The sequence below is a fragment of the Myxocyprinus asiaticus genome, chromosome 41 (genome assembly GCF_019703515.2).
Source record: "Myxocyprinus asiaticus isolate MX2 ecotype Aquarium Trade chromosome 41, UBuf_Myxa_2, whole genome shotgun sequence".
Taxonomy (NCBI): domain Eukaryota; kingdom Metazoa; phylum Chordata; class Actinopteri; order Cypriniformes; family Catostomidae; genus Myxocyprinus; species Myxocyprinus asiaticus.
Genome location: NC_059384.1, coordinates 13002534 through 13027006, shown reverse-complemented (window position 1 = coordinate 13027006; position 24473 = coordinate 13002534). Strand labels below are relative to the sequence as shown.

The 24473-nt window shown below is 42.1% G+C and overlaps 1 protein-coding gene across 1 annotated transcript in view; it reads right to left on the bottom strand.

The window, feature by feature from the left end:
- The window catches only part of LOC127431698 (adhesion G-protein coupled receptor G4-like), a 53060-nt gene that overhangs the window by 10858 nt on the left and 17729 nt on the right, over positions 1-24473 (bottom strand). The window contains exons 7-21 of the mRNA XM_051682221.1: positions 21114-21503; positions 20798-20845; positions 20639-20706; positions 7609-7701; positions 7488-7525; positions 7260-7390; positions 6909-7020; positions 6706-6770; positions 6463-6507; positions 6211-6278; positions 5333-5376; positions 822-864; positions 661-695; positions 451-578; positions 210-324 (exon numbers count right to left, since the gene is read on the bottom strand). Of these exons, the coding sequence (XP_051538181.1) occupies positions 210-324; positions 451-578; positions 661-695; positions 822-864; positions 5333-5376; positions 6211-6278; positions 6463-6507; positions 6706-6770; positions 6909-7020; positions 7260-7390; positions 7488-7525; positions 7609-7701; positions 20639-20706; positions 20798-20845; positions 21114-21503 (1423 nt within the window). The remainder of the gene's footprint in view (positions 1-209; positions 325-450; positions 579-660; positions 696-821; positions 865-5332; positions 5377-6210; positions 6279-6462; positions 6508-6705; positions 6771-6908; positions 7021-7259; positions 7391-7487; positions 7526-7608; positions 7702-20638; positions 20707-20797; positions 20846-21113; positions 21504-24473) is intronic.

The window sequence follows — 24473 nt, the reverse complement described above, 5'->3', positions numbered from 1 at the left end:
CCTGTAGTTTTGTATTGTTCTAACTACATAAACCTAATATAAAATCATATTTGCAACACAATTAGATTTGATTAGGGCCAGTGTGAACACATAAAATTACAAACACAAAATGTTCTATTACAGTATGTCAGCTGATTTTTAGAAATATGCTTTACTGTAAACGTGGAGCATACTGTACATGGCATATCTGGACTGAATACACCACTTACCATTTCAACTGGTCTGTGATATAGTTAATTTGGCTGGCACTGCTGTCTACAAAGACCCAAGTAAATGTTGAGTTCAAAAGAATGGTCTCTGAATCAGTGGGCAAACGACATATAGCTGTACAGTAGACAGAAAAAAATAATTGTATGATTACTTTTACACCTGAGAGAACATATATGTAATGGCCATGGATAAGCTGTAAATGTAGAATATGTACATAGGTACATACAGTTCAAAACTCACCTATTCTAGTGAGAGGTCCATCAAAACTGACACTGGTACTGTCCTTCCAAAGACCTGCCATAACAGTACTAACAGTACACACATCTAGCTGTTTTGACATCTGCAGAGCTAACATGCAGGTGTACAGCCTGGGGAATGACAGATTGGTTAGTCTTACACACATGCATGTGTGCATACACACACATAAACAAATGTCTCAGTGCACATTACCTTTTTTCTTCACCATAACATTCCAAGTGCATTCCCTGCAGAAAATGAAACACAGCCTTTCAGAGCAGACACAGAAAACATAAGAATTCACCTGCTTGTAACTATAAACAAGATTAGTGATTTTCCTTAAGATGGAAAATAATAGATTAATGGATGTTTACCTGATAAAACTGGGATACTTCAGAAATAGTATTACACAGAGACCTATGGGAATAGAAAATTACCAAACATAGAGAAATGGTATATTATCAATAAAATAAATGCACTATAATTTCTATAAACATTGTTTTTTAGATCATTGAGATTGATAAGAATATCACGTTATGGAATGTATTAGAAATAGAATGACCAAATTTTAGTTTGTGTACTTTCTAATTTAATTGTATTTCAATAATTGTTTTAAATAAAATGCATTATATACAGTTGTTCTCAAAAGTTTGCATACCCTGGCAGAAATTGTGAAATTGTGGCATTGATTTTGAAAATATGACTGATCATGCAACAAAACTGTCTTTTATTTAAGGATAGTGATCATATGAAGCCATTTATTATCACATAGTTGTTTGGCTCCTTTTTAAATCATAATGATAACAGAAATCACCCAAATGGCCCTGATCAAAAGTTTACATACCCTTAAATGTTTGGCCTTGTTACAGACACACAAGGTGACACACACAGGTTTAAATTGCAATTAAAGTTTAATTTCCCACACCTGTGGCTTTTTAAATTGCAATTAGTGTCTGTATATAAATAGTCAATTAGTTTGTAGCTCTTAGTGGATGCACTGAGCAGGCTAGATACTGAGCCATGGGGAGCAGAAAAGAACTGTCAAAAGAACTGTGTAACAAGGTAATGGAACTATATAAAGATGGAAAAGGATATAAAAATATATCCAAAGCCTTGAAAATGCCAGTCAATACTGTTCAATCACTTATTAAGAAGTGTAAAATTCGGGGATCTCTTGATACCAAGCCAAGGTCAGATAGACCAAGAAAGATTTCAGCCACAACTGCCAGAAGAATTGTTCGGGATACAAAGAAAAACCCACAGGTAACCTCAGGAGAAATACAGGCTGCTCTGGAAAAAGATGGTGTGGTTGTTTCAAGGAGCACAATACTTGTTGACCCCTCTCCAAACATAGCGCTTATGGTTGTAACCATAAAGCTCTATTTTGATCTCGTCATTCCAAATTACAGTGTGCCAGAATCTTTGAGGCGTGTCAAGGTGTTGTCGGGCATATTGTAACCGGGCTTTTTTGTGGCATTGGCTTCTTTCCGGCAACTCGAAAATGCAGCACATTTTTGTTCAAGTATCGTTGTATTGTGCTCCTTGAAACAACCACACCTTCTTTTTCAAGGCTTTGGATATTTTTTTATATCCTTTTACATCTTTATAAAGTTCCATTACCTTGTTACACAGGTCTTTTGACAGTTCTTTTCTGCTCCCCATGGCTCAGTATCTAACCTGCTCAGTGCATCCATGTGAGAGCTAACAAACTCATTGACTATTTATACACAGACACTAATTGCAATTTAAAAAGACACAGGTGTGGGAAATTAACCTTAAATTGCCATTTAAACCTGTGTGTGTCACCTTGTGTGTCTGTAACAAGGCCAAACATTCAAGGGTATGTAAACTTTTGATCAGGGCCATTTGGGTGATTTCTGTTACCATTATGATTTAAAAAGGAGCTAAAGAACTATGTGATCATAAATGGCTTCATATGATCACTATCCTTAAATATGGATGATGTCATATTTTCAAAATCAATGCGAAAATTTCTGCCAGGGTATGCAAACTGTATATACAGTTGTGCTCAAATGTTTGCATACCCTTGGAGAATTGGTAATATATATACCATTTTTAAAGAAAACATGAGTGAGCAGGCAAAACACATTTCTTTTATTTCTTATGGGATTCATATTCAACTGTAGGTTATAACAGAATGGCACAATCATAAAACAAAACATGGCAACAAATAAAAAATGAAATGACCCCTGTTCAAAAGTCTGCATACCCTTAGATCTTAATACTGTGTATTGTCCCCTTCAGCATCAATGACAGCGTGCAATCTTTTGTAATAGTTGTCTATGTGGCCTCTAATTCTTGCAGGTGGTATAGCTGCCCATTCGTCTTGGCAAAATGCCTCCAGGTCATGCAAAGTCTTTGGTCGTCTTGCATGAATTGCATGTTTGAGATCTCCCCAGAGTGGCTCGATGATATTAAGGTCAGGAGACTGTGATGGCCACTCCAGAACCTTCACCTTTTTCTGCTGTAACCACTGGAGGGCCAACTTGGCCTTGTGCTTAGGGTCATTGTCGTGCTGGAAAGTCCAAGAGCGTCCCATGCGCAGCTTTCACGCAGAAGAATGCAAATTGTCTGCCAATATTTTCTGATAACATGCTGCATTCCTCTTGCCATCAATTTTCACAAGATTCCCCGTGCCGTTAGAGCTCACACATCCCCAAAACTTCAGTGAGCCACCACCATGCTTCACAGTGGGGATGGTATTCTTTTCACTATAGGCCTTGTTGACCCCTCTCCAAACATAGCGCTTATGGTTGTGACCATAAAGTTCTATTTTGGTCTCGTCACTCCAAATTACTGTGTGCCAAAAGCTGTGAGGTGTGTCAAGGTGTTGTCGGGCATATTGTAACTGGGCTTTTTTGTGGCATTGGCGCAGTAAAGCTTCTTTCTGGCAACTCGACCATGCAGCTCATTTTTGTTCAAGTATCGCCATATTGTGCTCCTTGAAACAACCACACTGTCTTTTTCCAGAGCAGCCTGTATTTCTCCTGAGGTTACCTGTGGGTTTTTCTTTGTATCCTGAACAATTCTTCTGGCAGTTGTGGCTGAAATCTTTTTTGGTCTACCTGACCTTTGCTTGGTATCAAGAGATCCCCGAATTTTCCACTTCTTTATAAGTGATTGAACAGTATTGACTGGCATTTTCAAGGCTTTGGATATCTTTTTATATCCTTTTCCATCTTTATAAAGTTCCATTACCTTGTTATGCAGGTCTTTTGACAGTTCTTTTCTGCTCCCCATGGCTCAGTATCTAGCCTGCTCAGTGTATCCACATGAGAGCTAACAAACTCATTGACTATTTATACACAGACACTAATTGCAGTTTAAAAAGCCACAGGTGTGTCTGTAACAAGGCCAAACATTCAAGGGTATGTAAACTTTTGATCAGGGCCATTTGGGTGATTTCTGTTATCATTATGATTTAAAAAGGAGCCAAACAACAATGTGATAATAAATGGCTTCATATGATCACTATCCTCAAATAAAAAACAGTTTTTTTGCATGATCAGTCATATTTTCAAAATCAATGCCAAAATTTCACAATTTCTGCCAGGGTATGCAAACTTTTGAGCACAACTGTATATATATATATATATACACTGTTGGCCAAAAGTTTGGAATAATGTACAGATTTTGCTGTTTTTGCTGAAATTGGTACTTTAATTCACCAAAGTGGCATTCAACTGGTCACAAAGTATAGTCAGCACATTACTGATATAAAAAAACAGCACCATCACTATTTGAAAAAAGTAATTTTTGGTCAAATCTAGACAGGCCCCATTTCCAGCAGCCATCACTCCAACACCTTATCCTTGAGTAATAATGCTAAATTGCTAATTTGGTTCTAGAAAATCACTTGCCATTATATCAAACACAGTTAAAAGCTATTTGGTTCGTTAAATGAAGCTTAACATTGTTTTTGTGTTTGTTTTTGAGTTGCCACAGTATGCAATAGACTGGCATGTCTTAAGGTCAATATTAGGTCAAAAATGGCAAAAAAGAAACAGCTTTCTCTAGAAACTCATCAGTCAATCATTGTTTTGAGGAATGAAGGCTATACAATGCTTGAAATTGACAAAATAAAACAACAACAAAAAAAAATTCATACAAAGCTGTACACTACAGTCTTAAAAAAAAAGGACAACTGGCTCTAACAAGGACAGAAAGAGATGTGGCCAGATGTACAACTAAACAAGAGGATAAGTACATCAGAGTCTCTAGTTTGAGAAATAGACGCCTCACATGTCCTCAGCTGACAGCTTCATTTAATTCTACCAGCTCAACACCAGTTTCACATACAATAGTAAAGAGAAGACTCTGGGGTGCAGGCCTTATGGGAAGAATTGTAAAGAAAAAGCCACTTTTGAAACAGAAAAACAAAAAGAAAAGGTTAGAGTGGGCAAAAAAACACAGACATTGGACAACAGATAACTGGAAAAGAGGATCTTAACCCCAATGGATCTTAACCCTATTGAGCTTTTGTGGGATCATCTAGACTGTAAGGTGTGTGATAAGTGACAAGACAGCATCATCTATGGCAAGTGCTACAGGAAGCGAGGGGTGAAATGCCACCTGAGTATCTGGACAAACTTGGAATGCCAAGGATCTGCAAAGCTGTCATTGCTGCATATGGAGGATTTTATGGTGTGAACTCTTTGAAGTAGTTTAAGTAGTTTTTTCAAATTATAATAGTATTTTTTCACGTTATTAATGTCCTGACTATACATTGTGATCAGTTGAATGCCACTTTGGTGAATAAAAGTACCAATTTCTTTCCATAAGTGCAAAATCTGTACATTATTCCAAACTTTTGGCCGCCAGTGTTCGTATATTGTAATGTATATATAGGGTATAGTAAACATACCCTGGTATGCTAGATTTTTCACAGGGGGTGCTCAATTGTAAAACCTGTTGGGAAGGAAAAAACAATAAGAAAAGGTCTCAGACACAATAGTTTATTGTGTCGCTTACTGAGTTACAGTGACAAGAAAAAGTACTTGAACCCTTTGGAATTAGCTGTTTTTCTGCATTAATTGCTCATAAAATGTATTTTCATCTTCATTAAAGTCACAAGTATAGACAAAGCACAGTGTGCTTAAGCTAACAACACACAAACAATTATAATCTTTCATATCTTTATTTAACACATCCCATTAAACATTAACATTGTTGTGGAAAAAGTAAGTGAATCTCTAGACTAAAGACAACAAAAAAAGCTAATTGAAGTCAGGAGTTGGCAAAGCTGGCATCCAATTAATGAAACGAAATTAGAGGTGTGGTTTGGAGCTACTTTGACTTATAAAAAGCACTCAAACATGTTGAGCTTGCTATTCACAAGAAGCATCTGCTGACGTTGACCATGCCTCGCAAAACAAAACAAATAAAATAAAATAAATAAATAAATAAATAAATAAATAAATAAATAAAAGAGAGATTTCAGAAGACCTACGATCAAGAATTGTTTCCATTTATAAAGCTGGAAAGGGTTACAAAGTTATCTTGAAGATCTTAGATGTTCATCTGTCCACAGTTAGACAAATTTTCTATAAATGGAGACGATTTAGTACTGTGGCTACTCTCCCTAGAAGTGGCCGTCCAGCCAAGATGACTCAAAGGGCACACCGCAGAATGCTCAATGAGGTAAAAAACACACTTTTCTTATCACTGTACACTGTTAAAATATTTTATCTCCATGTCTTTTATGTTAACCAGGCCCAAAAACATTTTCTATGACAAACTCACTGTGTTCTGGATGGAGGTGAAATTCACATCTGGCTTCGTAATATTCAAACGAAGAGCATAATATGTCTCTAAAAGAGAGATTTGAGACAAATGCATACACTCTGCATCTTTTTTATATAAAATGAAAGTTAAAAAAGATGGCAAAGGCTGTCAGTCCCTAACATTCTCTTTAACAACTCCTTTGTGCTTCAGAAAGAATACAGGTTTGGAGCGATGATGTTGAATAAATGATGCAATGCCAATGCTACTTACCATTGTTGTGAGACGCGTGACACTCACAATGCTGTTGGCTCTTAACTAAAAACAAACAGAAAAGAAAAAAGCTAATTTGGTACATGATGCTAGTATCAGTGAGAAAACAGCAACATAATAGTATGTGGTTTCATTACAGTGAGTTTATCTAGCTAGCATAAATAGCTAGCTGGTGGAATCCATTTTTTAGCTGTGCTAGGTTTTGGTGTGATATTTAGTGTAATAACTTGAAATAATACTTACCGTTGCAGGATTGATTGTAAACCACATTGAAATCATTCGGAACAAAATCCTTCTCCACATAAGAGCTAATGCAAGAGAGCAAACATCTATAAATGAATGATAAGCTCTTACATAAACTTCTTACAAACACAAAAAACCATCAGGATTTTATGTCATAGTACTATTTTGAAGGCAAGTGTTTTCAGCAGCAAGTCAAGTCCTACCATGTGACATTGACAGCTCCCAGAGTCTGGCAGACATCATTATAAGACATAGGGGATGTGCAGTGAACAATGCCATCTCCAGCAGACGAAATATTATGCTCCTTGCATAGGCCTTTTCCCACAAACACAAGCCATTCAGAAAGACTTTAAAAAATGTACTGTGCTAATCTTTTTAATGCTATGGTCAGATGATTCTACCAGGGTGTCTCCAAATACAAAGATAATTCCAACAAACAAATTAATTACTCTGGATTGTGAATTGCATGTCAATTTGACTTTATAGTGTGCTGAATTTCAAAGATTTTCTCCATGCAGAGTTATGTGATGATCAAGTCAGAAGTTCTCACTCACCCACTCTCTCTATATCTCCCATAAGGTAAATCTGGATTAATGGGTCTCTAGGCCCATTTTCCACCAGCCTGCGAAGGATGCATTTATTTACCGGCTGGCTTAGCTGAAGCAGCACAGTGCAGTTAGTCCTCCTGAGAGAAAGAGTGCAGTAGCAGCATTAGTTGATGGTGAGTTGATTTCATTGTTATCATGCTGTTTTTGTAGCTTTGAGATTTAGGGTTGACTTACTCAATGTTCTCCTTGTCTTGACAGGTAACCTCTGCGGTCTGCATTATTTGAAAATATAGTTTAGTATGATGCCATGCTAAGTTTAGCCCTAACCTATTCTTTAAAAACAAGCTACACTTACCACATAAACCATGCTGGATTGACATGTTGTATTATTGATTTCTGTTGTTGGAACTCCAGCAGAGCAGATACTCATATTAAAATGATCTGAAAACTGTTACAAGAGGGGCAAGCATCAGAAAGTATTTAAGTAGTGTTTGGTAGTTTCTCAGTTGCAATATGTTTGAACATAAAAAGTTGAAAATAATACATAATACTGTGGAAAACAACACTGCCTTTCTTTGGCAAAAATCTGGGTTTGAATCTCATCTAAACCATGGTCATTTCAAGAGTCTAAAGGCCTGTTCACACAAAATCTGTGACGAATTTGCGAGACAAGCCTCTGACGGAAGGTCTATTCACACCGAGTCTGTAAAACAAAAAAACTAAAAACAATTTCACTAGGGATGGGCGTATCGATACTTCTGATACTGATGTTGTATCAAAAATATCGATCCTCACACAAAAATATCTAACTTTTTTTTTCTCCCCAATTTGTAATGCCCAATTCCCAATGCACTCTAAGTCCCTGTGGTGGTGTAGTGACTCGCCTCAATCTGGGTGGTGGAGGACGAATCTCAGTTGCCTCTGCCTCTGAGACTGTCAATCTGTGCATCTTATCACGTGGCTTGTTGAGCCTGTTACCGTGGAGACATAGTGCATGTGGAGGCCCATGCTATTCTCCGCAGCATCCACGCACAACTCGCCATGCGCCCCACCGAGAGCGAGAACCACACATTATAGTGACCACGAGGAGGTTACACCATGTGACTCTACCCTCCCTAGCAACCGGGCCAATTTGGTTGCTTAGGAGACCTGGCTGGAGTCACTCAGCACACCCTGGATTTGAACTCGTGTCTCCAGGGGTGGTAGTCAGCATCAATACTCACTGAGCTACCCAGGCCCCCTCTAATGTTTTTTTTTTTTTTTTTTTTTTTTTTTTTTTTAAACTAAGGATATTATTATTTGGTAACCATGAACACATATCATAAGCTTCAAAGTTAAATAAAAAGGATTAGGCTATATTAGCAATTAATACTTCTGCAGGATGGGAACTATTTCTTCTTTCGCTCGTCTTAATGTGCATTAATGCTGGAAGACACAAGCACACTAGCATTTACCCCGTCACAATGCTCGTTCAAACAAGAGGGAGCAGTGCCTTGTAGAGGTAATGAGAGAAAAACAGAGATACTGCTTCTGCAGTAAATTCACACTAATCTAAAGGTGGCATTTATTATAATGTGTTTGTGTGACCTTTTTACAAGTTTATTTGAATTAAAAGTTGTTTGAACATTAATGTTCTGTAATTGTTGTTAATAAATAATAATAATAATAAACTAAAATTAACCATGGTTTCACTTAACTAATATTGTAGTAACTATGACTGTAATAACCATGGCTGTAGTAACCATGTTTTTTTTGGGGGGGGCGGAAACTATGATTTTACTACAGTAATATTGTAGTAGGCTAACCATGGTTCCCTATCCGTCAGGGGTCACTCTTGGGAGCCCCCAAACACCTCTGCTTTTTTGAAAAAAGGCCAGTGAGAATTGGCAAGTGGAATTTGCATGCCATTCCCCCGGATATATGGGTATAAAAGGAGCTGGTATGCAACCACTCATTCAGATTTTCAGCAGTTCTATTCATTGAAGCTGAATTCATCCGTGAAGTTCATTCACCTCATCTGCTGGATTCTACGGTGCATTTCAGCGGCTTCTCCCCCTCTGCACCCGTGGAGTGCAGAGAACACTCCTGGGCACTTCGGCAGAAACAACTAAAAGAGTATATTCTAAAAAGAGTATATTTTCTTTCTAAAAGAGCGGCACACACGGAACGTCTTTTTAAAGATGCCTTTCCGTTTGTGTGTTATTCCTGGTTGCGGTCAATATCTCTCCGCTTCTGATGGCCACGATCGCTGTCTTACGTGTCTGGGCACTACCCACGCGGAGACATCGTTCGTGGATGAGTGGCAACGTTGCGGTCGTGGCTTGCTTTCGTAAGAAAAGCCACCCCAGCGGCTCCCCGCACTGGTCCTTTTACCTATGGGTTTAAGGCCGCGTCGGTTAGCCCTGGGGGCGATTTGGGGACATCAATGGGACCACCTCCGCCGGGTATCCCCCCACGGACCTCCCATTCCCCAGCACGCTCGCTTGCCCCGATCGGGCTCTCACATGAGTCCGGCGGCTCGTCTCAGCACTTCTTGTTCAGAGCTCTGGAAACGATGAGTTATCGAGTGCAGCATCAGAGAGCGGGCTCGTCCAGTCTGACGCAGAGGCTTCGGCTGGGCTTCCTCCTTCGGGAACGGTTGCCCAGTCTCACGCCGATGCGGAAATGACAGACATGCTTTCCCGGGTGGCCGCGAGCGTCGGGACGATCGGTTCCTGGGCACAGGTCGCCACCCACGACCACGCCCCGCCCCCGTTCCTTTCTTCCCGGAAGTGCATGAGGAGCTGACAAGATCATGAGAGGCACCTTTTACTGCCAGGTCCCGGTCTTTCAGCTCCCCCGCTCTCACTACCCTCGATGGTGGAGCAGCCAGGGGGTATTCGGTGATCCCCCAGGTTGATAAGGCACTCACGGTGTACTTGTGTCCACAGAGTGCCGCCACCTGGCGTGGGTGCCCGAAGCTCCTGTCCAGGGCCTGTAGGTTTACGTCGTCCCTGACGACTGTGGCCTGTGGTGCCGCTGGACAAGCCGCCTCCGCCCTGCATGCCATGGCTCTCCTGCAAGTACACCAAGCCAAGGTACTAAAAGAACTGCACGAGGGTAGCATGAGGCCCCACCCGCCGGTACGTCCGACGTGATCATTCCTTTGGTCCCCCTCGCCCGGAGTTTGGGTGCATGGCTCGCGCTTTCCAACCCATCGTGATGGCTGACCCGGACCGTCCGACTCGGCTACGCGATTCAGTTCGCCAGGTGCCCGCCCAGGTTCAGCGGCATCCGCTTCACCTCGGTGAAGGGCGAGAACGCCGCTACCTTGCGTGCGGAGATTGCTACCCTTCTACATAAGGGCCGAGATGAAGAAAGGGTTCTAAAGATCTTGCTTCATCATATCGCAGAAAGGCAGTGGGTTGAGACCAATCCTGGACCTACGAGTAATGAACTGGGCTTTGCACAGACTCCCGTTCAAGATGCTGACGCAAAAATGCATTCTAGTGAGCGTCCGGCATCAAGATTGTTTCACGGCAGTAGACCTGAAGGACGCATGCTTTCACGTCTCAGTCTTACCTCGACATAGACCCTTCCTGTGGTTTGCCTTCAAAGACCAGGCGTACCAGTACAAGGTCCTCCCCTTCTGCCTGTCCCTGTCCCCTTGCGTCTTCACAAAGGTCGCAGAGGCTGCTCTTGCCCCGCTAAGGGAAGTGGGCGTCTGCATCCTCAACTATCTTGATGACTGGCTAATCCTATCTCACTCTCGAGAGTTGCTGTGCGCACACAGGGACCTCATGCTCCGGCACCTCAGCCGACTGGGGCTTCGGGTCAACTGGGAAAAGAGCAAGCTCTCCCCGGTTCAGAGCATCTCTTTTCTCGGTTTGGAGTTGGACTCAGTCTCGATGACAGCGCGCCTCACGAACGAGTGCGCACAGTCAGTGCTGAACTGTCTGAAGGTGTTCAGATGGAGAACAGCGGTTCCACTGAAACTTTTTCAGAGGTTCCTGGGGCATATGGCATCCTCAGTGGTGGCCACACCGCTCGGGTTGATGCATATGAGACCACTTCAGCACTGGCTTCAGAGTCGAGTCCCGAGATGGGCATGGCACCACGGGACACATCACGCCGATCTGTCACCGCCTCTTCAGCCCTTGCATTTCTACGGGCAGGGGTTCCCCTAGAGCAGGTCTCCTGGTGCGTCGTGGTTACAACAGATGCCTCCAAGATGGGCTGGGGCACCGTATGCAATGGGCACACAGCCGCCGGCTCCTGGACTGGCCCGCGGCTGCGTTGGCACATCAACTGCCTAGAGTTGTTGGCAGTACTGCTCACACTGCGGAGGTTTCGGCCGTTGATCCAAGGCAAGCACGTGTTGGTCCGGACGGACAATACCGCATCGGTAGCGTACATCAACCACCAAGGCAGTCTACGCTCCCATTGCATGACACAACTCGCCCGCCATCTCCTCCTCTGGAGTCAGCAGCGCCTCAAGTCACTACGAGCCACTCACATCCTGGGCGACCACAACACCGCAGCGGACATGCTGTCACATCAGGTTAACCTCAGGGGAGAGTGGAGACTCCACCCTCAGGTGGTCCAGTTGATTTGGAGTCGATTTGGTCGAGCACAGGTGGACCTGTTTGCTTCCTGGGAATCCTCCCACTGCCCGCCCTGACTGAGGCAACCCTCGGTATAGATGCGCTGGCACACAGCTGGCCCCCTGGACTATGCAAATACGCATTTCCCCCAATGAGCCTACTTGCACAGACCCTGTGCAAGGTCAGGGAGGACGAGGAGCAGATCATCCTCGTAGCACCCTACTGGCCCACCCAGACATGGTTCTCGGATCTCACGCTCCTCGCGACAGCACTCCCCCCCCTGGCGAATTCACCTGAGGAAGGACCTTCTTTCTCAGGGACGGGGCACCATCTGGCACCCGTGACCAGACCTCTGGAATCTCCACGTCTGGCCCCTGGACAGGAAGCGGAAGACCTAAGTGGCCTACCACCCGCGGTGGTAGACACGATCACTCAGGCTAGGGCTCCCTCTACGAGGCGCCTGTATGCCTTGAAGTGCCGTCTGTTCGCTAAGTGGTGTTCTTCCCGATGCAAAGACCCCCAGAGATGCGCAGTTGGATCAGTGCTTTCCTTCCTGCCCATGGAGACCCAAGGGCATATCAGGCTCAGGACATGCCACCCCCTGCAGGGTTACGAGCCTACTCCACCAGGAGTGTGGCGGCCTCCTGGGCCCTGGCCAGTGGTGCCTCTTTGGCAGACATCTGCAGAGCAGCGGGATGGCAACACCCAACACCTTTGCGAGGTTCTACAATCTCTGGGTTGAGCTGGTCTCGTCCCGTGTATTGGCAGGCATGAGCAGGTAAGTTCTGGGACAACTGGCCGGGTGTACCGCTTGCGCATAGCGCCTTTCACTTGAGGTGAAGTCATGCGCTCTTGACTCCCAGTCGTGTTCACAGACTGTGATCCCTGGATGACTTTCCTCCTTAGCCCTCTGGCAGCTGAGTTTGCAGAGAAACTCGCTGACCAGCCCAGTATGTGCGCTAATGAGTCCCTGTACTGAGGTAGGTGCTCCACATGTGCTGCTTCCCCGAAGGCGACCCCATGTGATATCTTCTGCAAAATTATTTCCCTGACGGCAAACTGCATCTTCCTTGGGCAGAGGCCCCTCTGTCCCCGGTCGCCATGCTCTGTAGAAACTCCTCCCCTTCGGGTAGGACCTACCATGGGACCTCTCCACATGACATACTTCCGACAAGACTCGGTAAGACCACGTGATGTATTCCACTCAAAATACCCCCCCCCCCTCTTTTTGGGCGGGGTGTGGTCTCCGTGGTGTCTTCCCCTTGGGAGGGACACCCCCCGACGCAGACACTTATGGCTCCCAGTCAGTTAACAAATTCCACTCTTTTTGGGGAGAAAAGAGAGGGAAAAGAGGCCTCGGCTGGGCTAGCCTGTCCCTGTAGTTGGGCAGTCGACTTGTTCCTGATGGACCGTTCGACACCCATAAGAGCATTGGGGGAGGTTACGTGATGGCCTGGTGCGCTGGCTACGAGGCACACAGCAGTCTGCTCGTCACACACCACCAGTTCACGTAACACAGTTCAACTAGTTGTGGCGTTTTGTATGGGGACTCCTAGTGTCACTACATCGGTCACTAACCAGGACGTGACAGATAGGGAACGTCCTGGTTACTTTCGTAACCTCCGTTCCCTGATGGAGGGAACGAGACGTTGTGTCCCTCTTGCCACAATGCTGAACTACCCGCTGAAATGGCCGGGACCTGGTCTCGGCTCCTCAGCACAAAACCTGAATGAGTGGTTGCATACCAGCTCCTTTTCAGGGAACCGAGGTTATGAAAGTAACCAGGATGTTAATTTTGTGGTAACTATGGTTTAACTGAATACTATGGTTAAACTGTGGCTACTGTAGTGAAACCATGGTTAATTTTGTAACGGTAAACAAATGACTTGAATTCTGACTAAAATAATATTTTAAATTACCAACTTTATTCCAAGAAATCGCAAAAAAACAAAAACAATATCATAGAGGTATCGGTATTGGTATCGGTATCGATGATATTGGACTTGGTATTATTGGTATTATTGGCCCATCCCTAAATTTAACACCTGTACAGTAGGTGCCGCTGAGTTGTTATACCAGTCATCTGTCCGCACCCTTCAGCTGTTAGAGATTAATATAATAAACACTGTTAAAGCATTTATTTTCCTAATTTTGCATATCTGTTTCATTATTTTCTTTCCATGATGTTGATGCATTTTGAGGATGCATGCAGAGTGTGTGTGTGTGTGTGAGTGAGATGAGTATAGAGTGCTGTTTCATATTTATTTGCACATTTGGACTCAAGATGGCACCGAGTATGGCTGCTGCGTTGCGAGCTCCGACACAACATAGTAGTGTTTTGTTTGTTTTGTTCACAATTCTTATGTTTTTTGTCTTGGATGTTGTCTGCCTTATTGTCTATGACAGACAAACACTTTTGGACATTGGTTCAGCAATTTCAAATTCCTCAATGCTGACCCGCTGTTTACAAACATGCAAGCGGAGCCCTTTGTCTGTGCTGCACGGCCGCGGAAACGCAAAAGGAAAAGGGGAAACAGAGCCGGCGTTCTCATCAGAGTAAGACGCCACGCAAATCGACCCCCGCTACCCACTATTCTACTGGCAAATGTTCAGTCTCTGGATAACAAGCTCTGCGAGCTGAAAGCATGGATCTCTTTCCAACGAGAGACGAGGGACTGCTGCATTGTCTGCCTTATGGAAACTTGGATGCCTGCGGAGATTCCAGACTCAGCCATTGAACCCGCGGGGTTCTCCGTGCACCGAGCGGACAGAGCGAAAGACCTCTCAGGTAAAATCAGAGGTGGTGGTGTATGTTTTATGATCAACAAGTCCTGGTGTGATCAGAGGAACGTACATTCTATCAAGCCTTTCTGCTCTCCTGATCTGGAATTTCTCATGCTTCTGTGTCGACCATACTGGCTACCGAGGGAATTCACAGCGGTCATTATCACTGCTGTGTACATCCCGCCACAAGCCGACACAGACCGGGCACTCAAGAATCTGTATGGGATTATAAGTGAGCAGGAAACCGCGCACCCTGAGGCCGCGTTCATTGTGACCGGGGACTTTAATAAAGCCAGTTTAAAATCAGTTGCACCAAAATACCACCAGCACATTAGTTTCAACACACGAGGGGACCGGGATTTGGACCATTGCTACTCTCCCTTCCGGGATGGCTACAAATCCCTCCCCCGCCCACCATTTGGCAAATCGGACCACTCTTCCATTCTGCTTCTGCCCGCTTACAGGCAGAAACTGAAACAGGAAGCACCCACCCTCAGAACGTTCCAGTGCTGGTCAGATCAATCAGATTCTACACTACAGGACTGTTTTGATCTCACGGACTGGGAGATGTTCCGGTCCGCCTCTGATGACGACATCGAGCTTTACTCTGATAGCGTAATGTGTTTCATCAAAAAGTGTGTGGAGGACGTGGTTCAGAATACGGATCTATCCGAACCAGAAACCATGGATAAATAACGATGTTCACGCGGCACTTAATGTGCGGACCTCTGCTTTTAATTCCGGGAACGCGGAGGAGCTTAAACAAGCCAGTTATGACCTCCGAAAAACTTTCAGAACAGCAAAACGCCAGTACAGGAGCAAGATTGAAGGACAGTTTAACACCACCAACTCTAGAAGCATGTGGCAGGGAAATAACATCATCACGGACTTTAAAGGGAATAAAAACTCCACCATGAACACCGCTGCCTCCCTCCCGGATGAGCTAAATACTTTTTATGCTCGTTTTGAGGGAAATAACACCGCCCTCGCGGAGAGAGCTCTCACGGCCGAAGCTACAGAGGTTAGTTCACTCGCCGTCTCTGTAGCGGATGTAACCTGATCCTTCCGACGGGTGAATATTCGCAAAGCCGCAGGCCCAGACGGCATTCCGGGCCACGTCATCAGAGCATGCGCGAACCAGCTGGCTGGTGTTTTTACAGACATTTTCAACCTTTCCCTCTCTTTGTCTGTAGTCCCCACATGCTTTAAAACATCCACCATTGTGCCTGTTCCAAAGCAATCAAAACTTGCTTAAATGACTGGTGTCCTGTTGCTCTGACCCCCATCATCAGCAAATGCTTTGAGAGACTAATCAGAGATTACATCTGCTCTGTGCTGTCTCTCTGTCTTGACCCGTTGCAGTTTGCTTACCGCAACAACCGCTCCACTGATGATGCCATTGCATCTACAATACACACTGCTCTCTCCCACCTGGAAAAAAAGAACACTTATGTGAGAATGCTGTTTGTAGACTACAGCTCAGCATTCAACACCACAGTGCCCTCCAAGCTAGACGAGAAACTCAGGGCTCTGGGCTTAAACAGCCCGCTGTGCAGCTGGATCCTGGACTTCCTGTCAAGCAGACGCCAGGTGGTTAGAATAGGCAGCAATATCTCCTCATCACTAACTCTCAACACTGGAGCCCCACAGGGCTGTGTTCTCAGCCCACTACTGTATTCCCTGTACACATATGACTGTGTGGCAACACATAGCTCCAATGCCATCAAGTTTCCTGATGACACGACACGGTGGTAGGTCTGATCACTGACAATGATGAAACAGCCTACAGAAAGGAGGTGCACACTCTGACACACTGGTGTCAGGAGCACAACCTCTCCCTCAACGTCAGTAAGACAAAGGAGCTTGTGGTGGACTTCAGAAGAAAAGACAGAGAACACAGTCCCAACACCATCAATGGAGCATCAGTGGAGAGAGTCAGCAGCTTCAAGTTCCTGGGTGTCCACATCACTGAGGAACTCACAAGGTCCATCCACACTGAAGTCGTTGTGAAGAAGGCTCATCAGCGCCTCTTCTTCCTGAGACGGCTGAGGAAGTTTGGAATGAACCGCCACATCCTCACACGGTTCTACACCTGCACTGTAGAGAGCATCCTGACTGGCTGCATCTCCGCCTGGTACGGCAATAGCACCGCCCACAACCGCAAAGCACTGCAAAGGGTGGTGCAAATTGCCAGACACATCATCGGAGGTGAGCTTCCCTCCCTCCAGGAAATATATACAAGGCGGTGTGTGAAAAAAGCTCGGAGGATCATCAGAGACTCCAGCCACCTGAGCCATGGGCTGTTCTCACTGCTACCATCAGGCAGGCGGTATCGCAGCATCAGGACCCGCACCAGCCGACTCCATGACAGCTTCTTCCCCCAAGCAATCAGACTTTTGAACTCTTGATCTCCCACGATCAAAATACATCAGCACTGCACTTTATTACCCTTACTCTTATATCTCACACCGGACTGTCATAAATTATATTATTATTATATTATATTCTCTCTTAACAACTGACTATCAACCAACAGCCTGAATGTCAATACAGTACAATACTGTACATTCTATATATACTACTATATATACTTTTTTATATATTTTTATTTTTTATTTTTATTGAATAATGTGTATCTATATAGTGCGTATTGTATACTGTACAGTGTATGTTATTATTTGTATATTGTTGAGTGTAATTATGTGTATATCAGACGTTTAAATTGTGCTGTGTTAATTTGATGTTATTGTAAACTGGTATATGTCTCATCACTGTCACGACTGCTATGTTGATCGGAACTGCACCCAAGAATTTCACACACCATTGCACTTGTGTATATGGCTGTGTGACAATAAAGTGATTTGATTTGATTGATTTTAATGTATTTTTCTACAAGTGGGTCTATATTCCAGACACCCGAACTCAGCTTCTCTTTTTATAATGCCCAAATAATATAACACAAGGTATAAATACACGTGGAATAATGTACATTGAGAACAACAGTAAGCTATAGTATAAAATCTGATAAACATATTAAAAATAATGTAAAACAAAACACTGCTCGCAGCCTTTTCTTTATTTAAATTATTGTAATTGTAACGGGAGCCAGCTGATAGCTGTGCAATGTGTATAAACTTCACTCTCCTGACCTCGAGGTGCACTAGCAACTAATGCTAGAGGCTTTAGCCTCCTTGTTAGCGCACCCGCCTCCCATGCCAGAGATGCCAGTTCGAGTCCCGTACGGAGCGGGTGGAACAGGGGCATCACAATGGTGCCGTGACCTGGATGGGAGTGAGGTTTAGGTGGGTGAGTGTAACGGAAGCCAGCTGATAGATACCTGTGCAATGTGTATAAACCTCACTCTCCTGACCTCAAGAGGTGCACTAGCGACTGACGCTAGAAGCTGTAGCCTTTAGCGTCCTTGTTAGCGCACCCGCCTCCCATTCCGGAGATGCTGGTTCAAGTTCCGTACGGTGCGGGTAGAACAGGAGTGTCACACAATATTTTGTTATATTGTCCTTGCAATAAAAATAGCAGTGTGGTTTCTACAATTGTTTGTCTAAAACATTGCATGTAATGAATCTTATTATAGGTCATTTGACTACTAGCTTAGTGCAAACGAATGGCCGAACCTCGCTGCTATTTTAATGCCATGAGAATATACAGGGACATTGATCTACATATTAATGTACATTAAGACAAAACATCATAAGCAGACTTTCAAAAACAGACCGGGTTTATGTTTGCAGTACAAAGGGTTCATGAACTGCAACTATTTATTTTTAAGTATAGTGGTATTTAGTATTTAGGTGGTGTGTATCAGCTGCACGTCCAATGTCGGTGTTTGCCAGCTTATTAGCGCCCCCAACACGCTGGATTGAGCAGCTGCAGCAACTCTGGAAAAATTATTAAAAGCCCTTATCTCATTGGTCAGACAGTGTTCATCGCAGTCCGAAGGAAAAAAAATCTGACCACTCTCCATAAAAAAAAAACTTTTCTGCAGATTTTCTGCAGACGATTTGTTGGACCTGCTGTGAATAGCACCATTAGAATCCATTGATACCAATCAAAAGCTCGTTTGGAACGAACAATCGCTCCAAAAAAACGGGTTTGGTGTGAATAGGCATTAGTGTAAACAAACACAGAAGTTATTCTAATGAATAGGCTATTGATTTTCTCAAGGGTACACAGTAGCTGGAAAAACTGTATACTGTAGCTAGCCTAATTTCAACAGATGCACATTCCATATAGTTCTCTGAACTGTGCAATTAATCTTGCATATGAATATTTGGACGCAGAACAATGAAAACGAAAAACACTTAAAACAAGATTTGCATTTCCAGAAGGAAATGCCATGGTTTGCAAGTCTGCAAAAGAACAGATTTAAATAAGTGTTTAGGCTTTGTTTGTGAATAAAACTTTCTGCAGGCTGTGCTCAAGAATCGAGACATAATATGACACTGTCTTTACAGTGTTAAAGTGGCTATTTATGGTTAAATAGAAGAAAGACCAATTGCAATTTAGTAAACGCTGTAGACCAATACATTACAATTACATTATCACTGTCACTGAGATTTTGAATTACAAACATTCTAATGTTGTAAGTGGGACATTTTCAAGCTTTAATTTTTAAGGGGCTCTTAGTAATTTTTTGCTAATTGCTAAACTTTTAAAATGAAAGAAATAGTAATAGTGTAACAGTATTTTTCCAAAATATGTTTAAAATGATGTACACTCACATGATGTGAAAACATTAGTCATTTCACTTTTAGAGAAAAGCTGCTTTATTCTACATGGTGCTGGGTGCACATTCATGACCGCCTTGTTGAAAGTGCCTTGTATTTGGATGCTTTCACTCACGGAATAAATTAAGACTGACAGTGAATCGTTCATTTTTACAGTAACTGAGAACTTCTGTATTTGCATAATGTTGCATCCATGTCGCTATACAGTAGGTGTCGGTGAACATAAATCAAGCATTGCGTTAGTTCAGGCAGGTAAGTCAAGCTTGAAATCAGCTGATGCTCAGCTGATCATAACATCTACCAATACAATTCAGACACTTGTCAGAGTGGTTCTATTTAAGTTCATTCATTCTCTTAGCTCCCTTTCCATTGCATGGATACAAGCTGCACTTAACACCCTCCTCCATCCCCAGCTCCACTTCATGTCTTTTTGCCTTTAGTTTTCTTTTATCTATTAATCTGTGCTTTAAGGAATTCACTGCACTCTCCCCACTCTTTACATGCCTGAATGCATGGATGAGTGGAGAGTTTGCCTAGAACAGAACCATACTGCCAAAATCAACTGATTGCTTCAAATCGTCTAAGTCAATAAAATCTGACTAAAATGATCCTGACTGAAACACAAATTTTACTGAGTGCACCTTTAAATTTTGTTAAAAGTATGCATTTTACAAGGCCAACAATAATGCACATACACTGTCAAAAACAAATGTGCAAAAATTGTACCTTAAGGGGTACAACAGCATGTCCCTGAGGAAGTACCCTCTTTACTCTAGTATGTTAAATTATTTTCACCTGTGAAAAGCTGTTTTTTTTAGACTCTCCGTCAAGAAGACTAATGCTGAAACACGTAGGGGAGTTGTATATAGCCATGTGATAATCAAAGCTTTTTAATGTAACAAGAGTGCCATAGTTATTTTGCTATTTTGGACTAATATGAACCCTTGACATTAGAGCACCTTAACTTTATACCCCTCTTTTGCAGCACTCTCTACTTTTTGACATTGTTTAAATACTAATATACTGTATTCCCTTTAGGCACAGATAAGACTCTTAAGGTACTAATATGTACCATTTTGGGACAGAGAATGTACAAATAAGCTCAGATTGAAATAAATGGTGCAGTGGGAGTACCTTAGAGGGTACTACCCCAGAGACAAGCTGTTGTAACCCTAAAGGTAACATTTTTGCTAATTGTATCCACAAATCAACGTTTTAATAGAATGTTTGAGGAATGTGAAAAAAAATAAATAAATAAATAAACTATTCATACCCAAATTTGAATGACTTCCTCAGTCATATTAGAGCCATGCACTTCCACAAGCATCCAGTAGTATGATGCTGTAAAAAGAAAAATATCTTACACATCCTTGGGAATCACCACATAGAACCTAAATTACGTCACAGAATAATAAAGAATAGGGTTTCTTACATTCATTAGCACAATACTGGGAAAAGTTACACTGCACCACAAATGGGTCTGAAAATGAAAAGACATATTAAAGCAAAAAAAAAAAAAAACATTAGAATTAATTACATAATGTATAAATTATGTAATATGTGGCAGAATGAGAGAATGAAGGTAAGGAATTTAATATCCTGTAATTATAACAGAAATAGAACCCATTTGTCTTTTTCTAAAAAGAAGAGAAAAAAAAACCCTATTCAGAACAGTCATAGTCGCTGTACCTGTGAATAATACATTGGACGTATTTGTTCATAGAACTGCAGTCTGATTGGCTACTTACTCATGACGATAGGTGCAGCAGGAGAGCTTGCTGCTGTGTGATTGGCTGTTATTTCAGAGGTGGGCTGCACTGAGATGTTCAATCCCCCAGCGTGAGATGTATTGGTTGTTGTAACAGCTGAACTAATCAAAGCTTGAGGAGAGGCTGTGATGGTGGCACTTGATGTGGTAGTTACTATGAGGGGAGCCTTGGCTGGTGTAGTGAGATTTACTGATGGTGTAGTAGGTGTTGAGAGTCCTGCAGGGCGTGTGGTGGTGATATTTAGTATACTGCCATAGGAAGAATTTGATGTGGTTCTGGTTGAAGCAGAGGTTGTGCTTGAGACTTGACCCTGAGGTGGAAGGGTGGTGGTTGTAACAGACAGGGTTCCAGAGGGATTTGTGGCCAGTCCTGTGTTAAAGAAACAGAAGGAATTTTATCACTGCACCAATTACTGTAGGTCGCATACACACTTCAGCTAAATATGGTTGTCACTGTTCTTCTGGTGAAAAAAGCAACAGTTTACACAACAATTTTAAATCTATAATCATTTACTCACCCTCATATTGTCCCAAACCCATATAACTTTCTTTCTTATGTGGAAAACAAAAGGAGATTTTAATGAATATTGTGGTCCGCCTTTTCAATGGCAGATAGTGCCTCAATTTAAACTTATAAAAGGACCCAAAAGTATGATTAAAAATTAGTCCATGCCACTTGTGCATCATATTCCAAGTCCTCTGAAGACATATGCTAGGTTTTGTTGAGAAACAACCCAAAATTTAAAGGAATACTCTGGGTTCAATACAGGTTAAGCTTAATTAAAAGAATTTATGGCATAATGTCAATTAGAACAAAAATGAATTTTCATTTGCCCCTCCCTTTCTTTAAAAAAAGTACAAAATCTGGGTTACAGTGAGGCACTTACGATGGAAGTGATTGGGGCCAATCCGTAAACGTTAAAATACTCACTGTTTCAAAAGTATTGTCACAAAATGTAAACAATATGCGTGTGCATTTTGAGCTTAAACTGTATTAAACAACAACTCAAGTTCTTGTGTGAGCTATGAATTATCTACATGGTAATTTCAGAAGTGACTCCTGTATGAACCCTTTTCACATTTCCAGGTTTGGGACACATAAGTATACCGTAGCAGTGTAAACCTTTGTAGAGGTACATGGGAGACCATAACAAAAAATATTTTTGTGTTACCATTAGCTCCTACAGCCAAAGAAAAAATCCACAATAACGTTTCCATAACTTTACAAAAGAGGAAAAATAGAGAGAGAGAGAGATGGATTATGGCAGTCAGAAGAGAGTAAAATGCCTAATTTACTGTCACTCCCTCAGCAGTTCTATTTTTAACCTCATTTACCTCATGCAGTAGTACTGACTATTTTTTTTATTCATACCAGGGTAATATAACACAAAGTATAGTGATATAAATGTATATTTAAATAAAAAAAAAAAAAAAAAATAAAATAAAAAAAAAGAGAATACAATGGTTAGATAGTGGATTAAGCTAGATTTACCCTGTAAAGGTGCACTCAAGTAACTTTTGTCTTTGTGTCATCTTGGACTTACACTGACACCTAGCGGCTTGGATGCAGCATCATTTAAAGTCAATAGTTTTTAGTTACAGATGCCACTGTAGAGATTTAGTATTGACAGTCAGCCATGATTACTTTAACCAGTGAGTGAAAGTGTCAAATAACAGGATGGTTACTGATGGTTACCCTCTCCATGTAGGATAAAACAGCTTTTATAAGGTTACTTACAGTATATGACTGGAGTCTTCATTTTAATGTGAGTAGTCATGATTTCCAACATATACTGAAAAATTACAATGTCTTTAGGAGTTAAACTTTTTTAATGAGTAAAAAATTACGGAGTGCACCTTTAAGGCAGAAATGCATCATTGTTGTCAGTGAAAATGGTCCATTCCGAAAAGAAAATTTAATTTGAGGGAATACCTGTATTTAAATGCAGTGCATCTCATATTTTTCATGCATTGAGCGTGTTGACAGAAATGAGGGTGAGAAATTATCTGGTAATATGGAAACCACATTTCGTCATTGCATACATACAGCATTCAGTTACCCACCCACTACCACACTGCAACTGTTTTCAGTGAAGTAAATCAACACTTGCACTACATTTACTGTTGGATACTGTTTGTGCGTCACGTTTGGCATGCACAAATGATAGAAAGCCAAGAGCGAGGGTCATTACCACTGTATCCTTCTGGTGCCCTGCATCAAAATCTGATTTGGTGATCATTTCAATCTAGACGTCTCTGTGCCTGGACGAGTTTCAAAATGTTTGAATCAGTTATTTGATTTGAATGAATTTCCTGTTAAGAATGAACCCACTTTTATTCAAGTATTTAACTTCACTACAGTTATTTTTCACCACAATTACAAAGTACTAAAGATACATAATATTTCTGAATTTTTGGGAAGTTTTTTGGGGAGAAGAAATTGGCAAGTTATAAGCGCTAAATCTGTTTATAAACTAAAATGTGCCGTGCGCAGTATGACGGAAGCCCGTAGGGCACAGCATCATGAGCACAGCAGCTTGCATAAGCTGCCGCCAGTGTCCTTTCTTCTCAAGCTTCTCCAAGACCTTCTGTCCTGTCACTATACAAGAACTGTAATTCTGTGATTTTCTGCATATTTCATTTTATTCTGGAAAGGAGTCAAGGGAACCGATGAGGGAACGAGGGAACCGTCTGAACACGTTTAACCACTGATCAAACTTCACTTGTTTTTAAGGTAGGCAATGTTTTAACTCTGTCAAACATTAACACAATGTAGTTTGACATATATGTGGGGATATTGTTTACTTGCAACTATATGTCTAAAACAAACTTTTTAAATACCTTAGAAAGATACAATGCCAATAGTATCCGAAATTAACGGGGACTCAGGACAAAAATGCCACCAAAATTGACAAAAATATCCCAGAAATTCAAAATATGGGGGCAAAAAAATGCCCACGCAATGAGTTTCTGTGTTTTATTAATAATATCTGATATAGTTACTATTACATACATTGTGATCCTCTTTTGACTTTTCACTGAACATTATTTTTTCCCCTGCCGTCCGGTTCCTCGCACCATCGCTCTCCGCTTCTATCAATCCGCATAATTTCGGTATTATACTCCCACGTTAAATTCCGTAACCGTTCACCCTCTTGTTCAAAATAAACTGTCCTAGTGGGTAAAACTCGCTCACGGTTCTGTACTGTACTTCCCTGCCCAGTGCTGCTGTTTATCTGTCTGAAAAGCCTCACCCGCTAGAGGCCAAAAGTGCGCATGGGATGGATGTTATATAAAGAAGGTTTGAGAAATCACAAAACAAAATGTAATCAAATGCTAC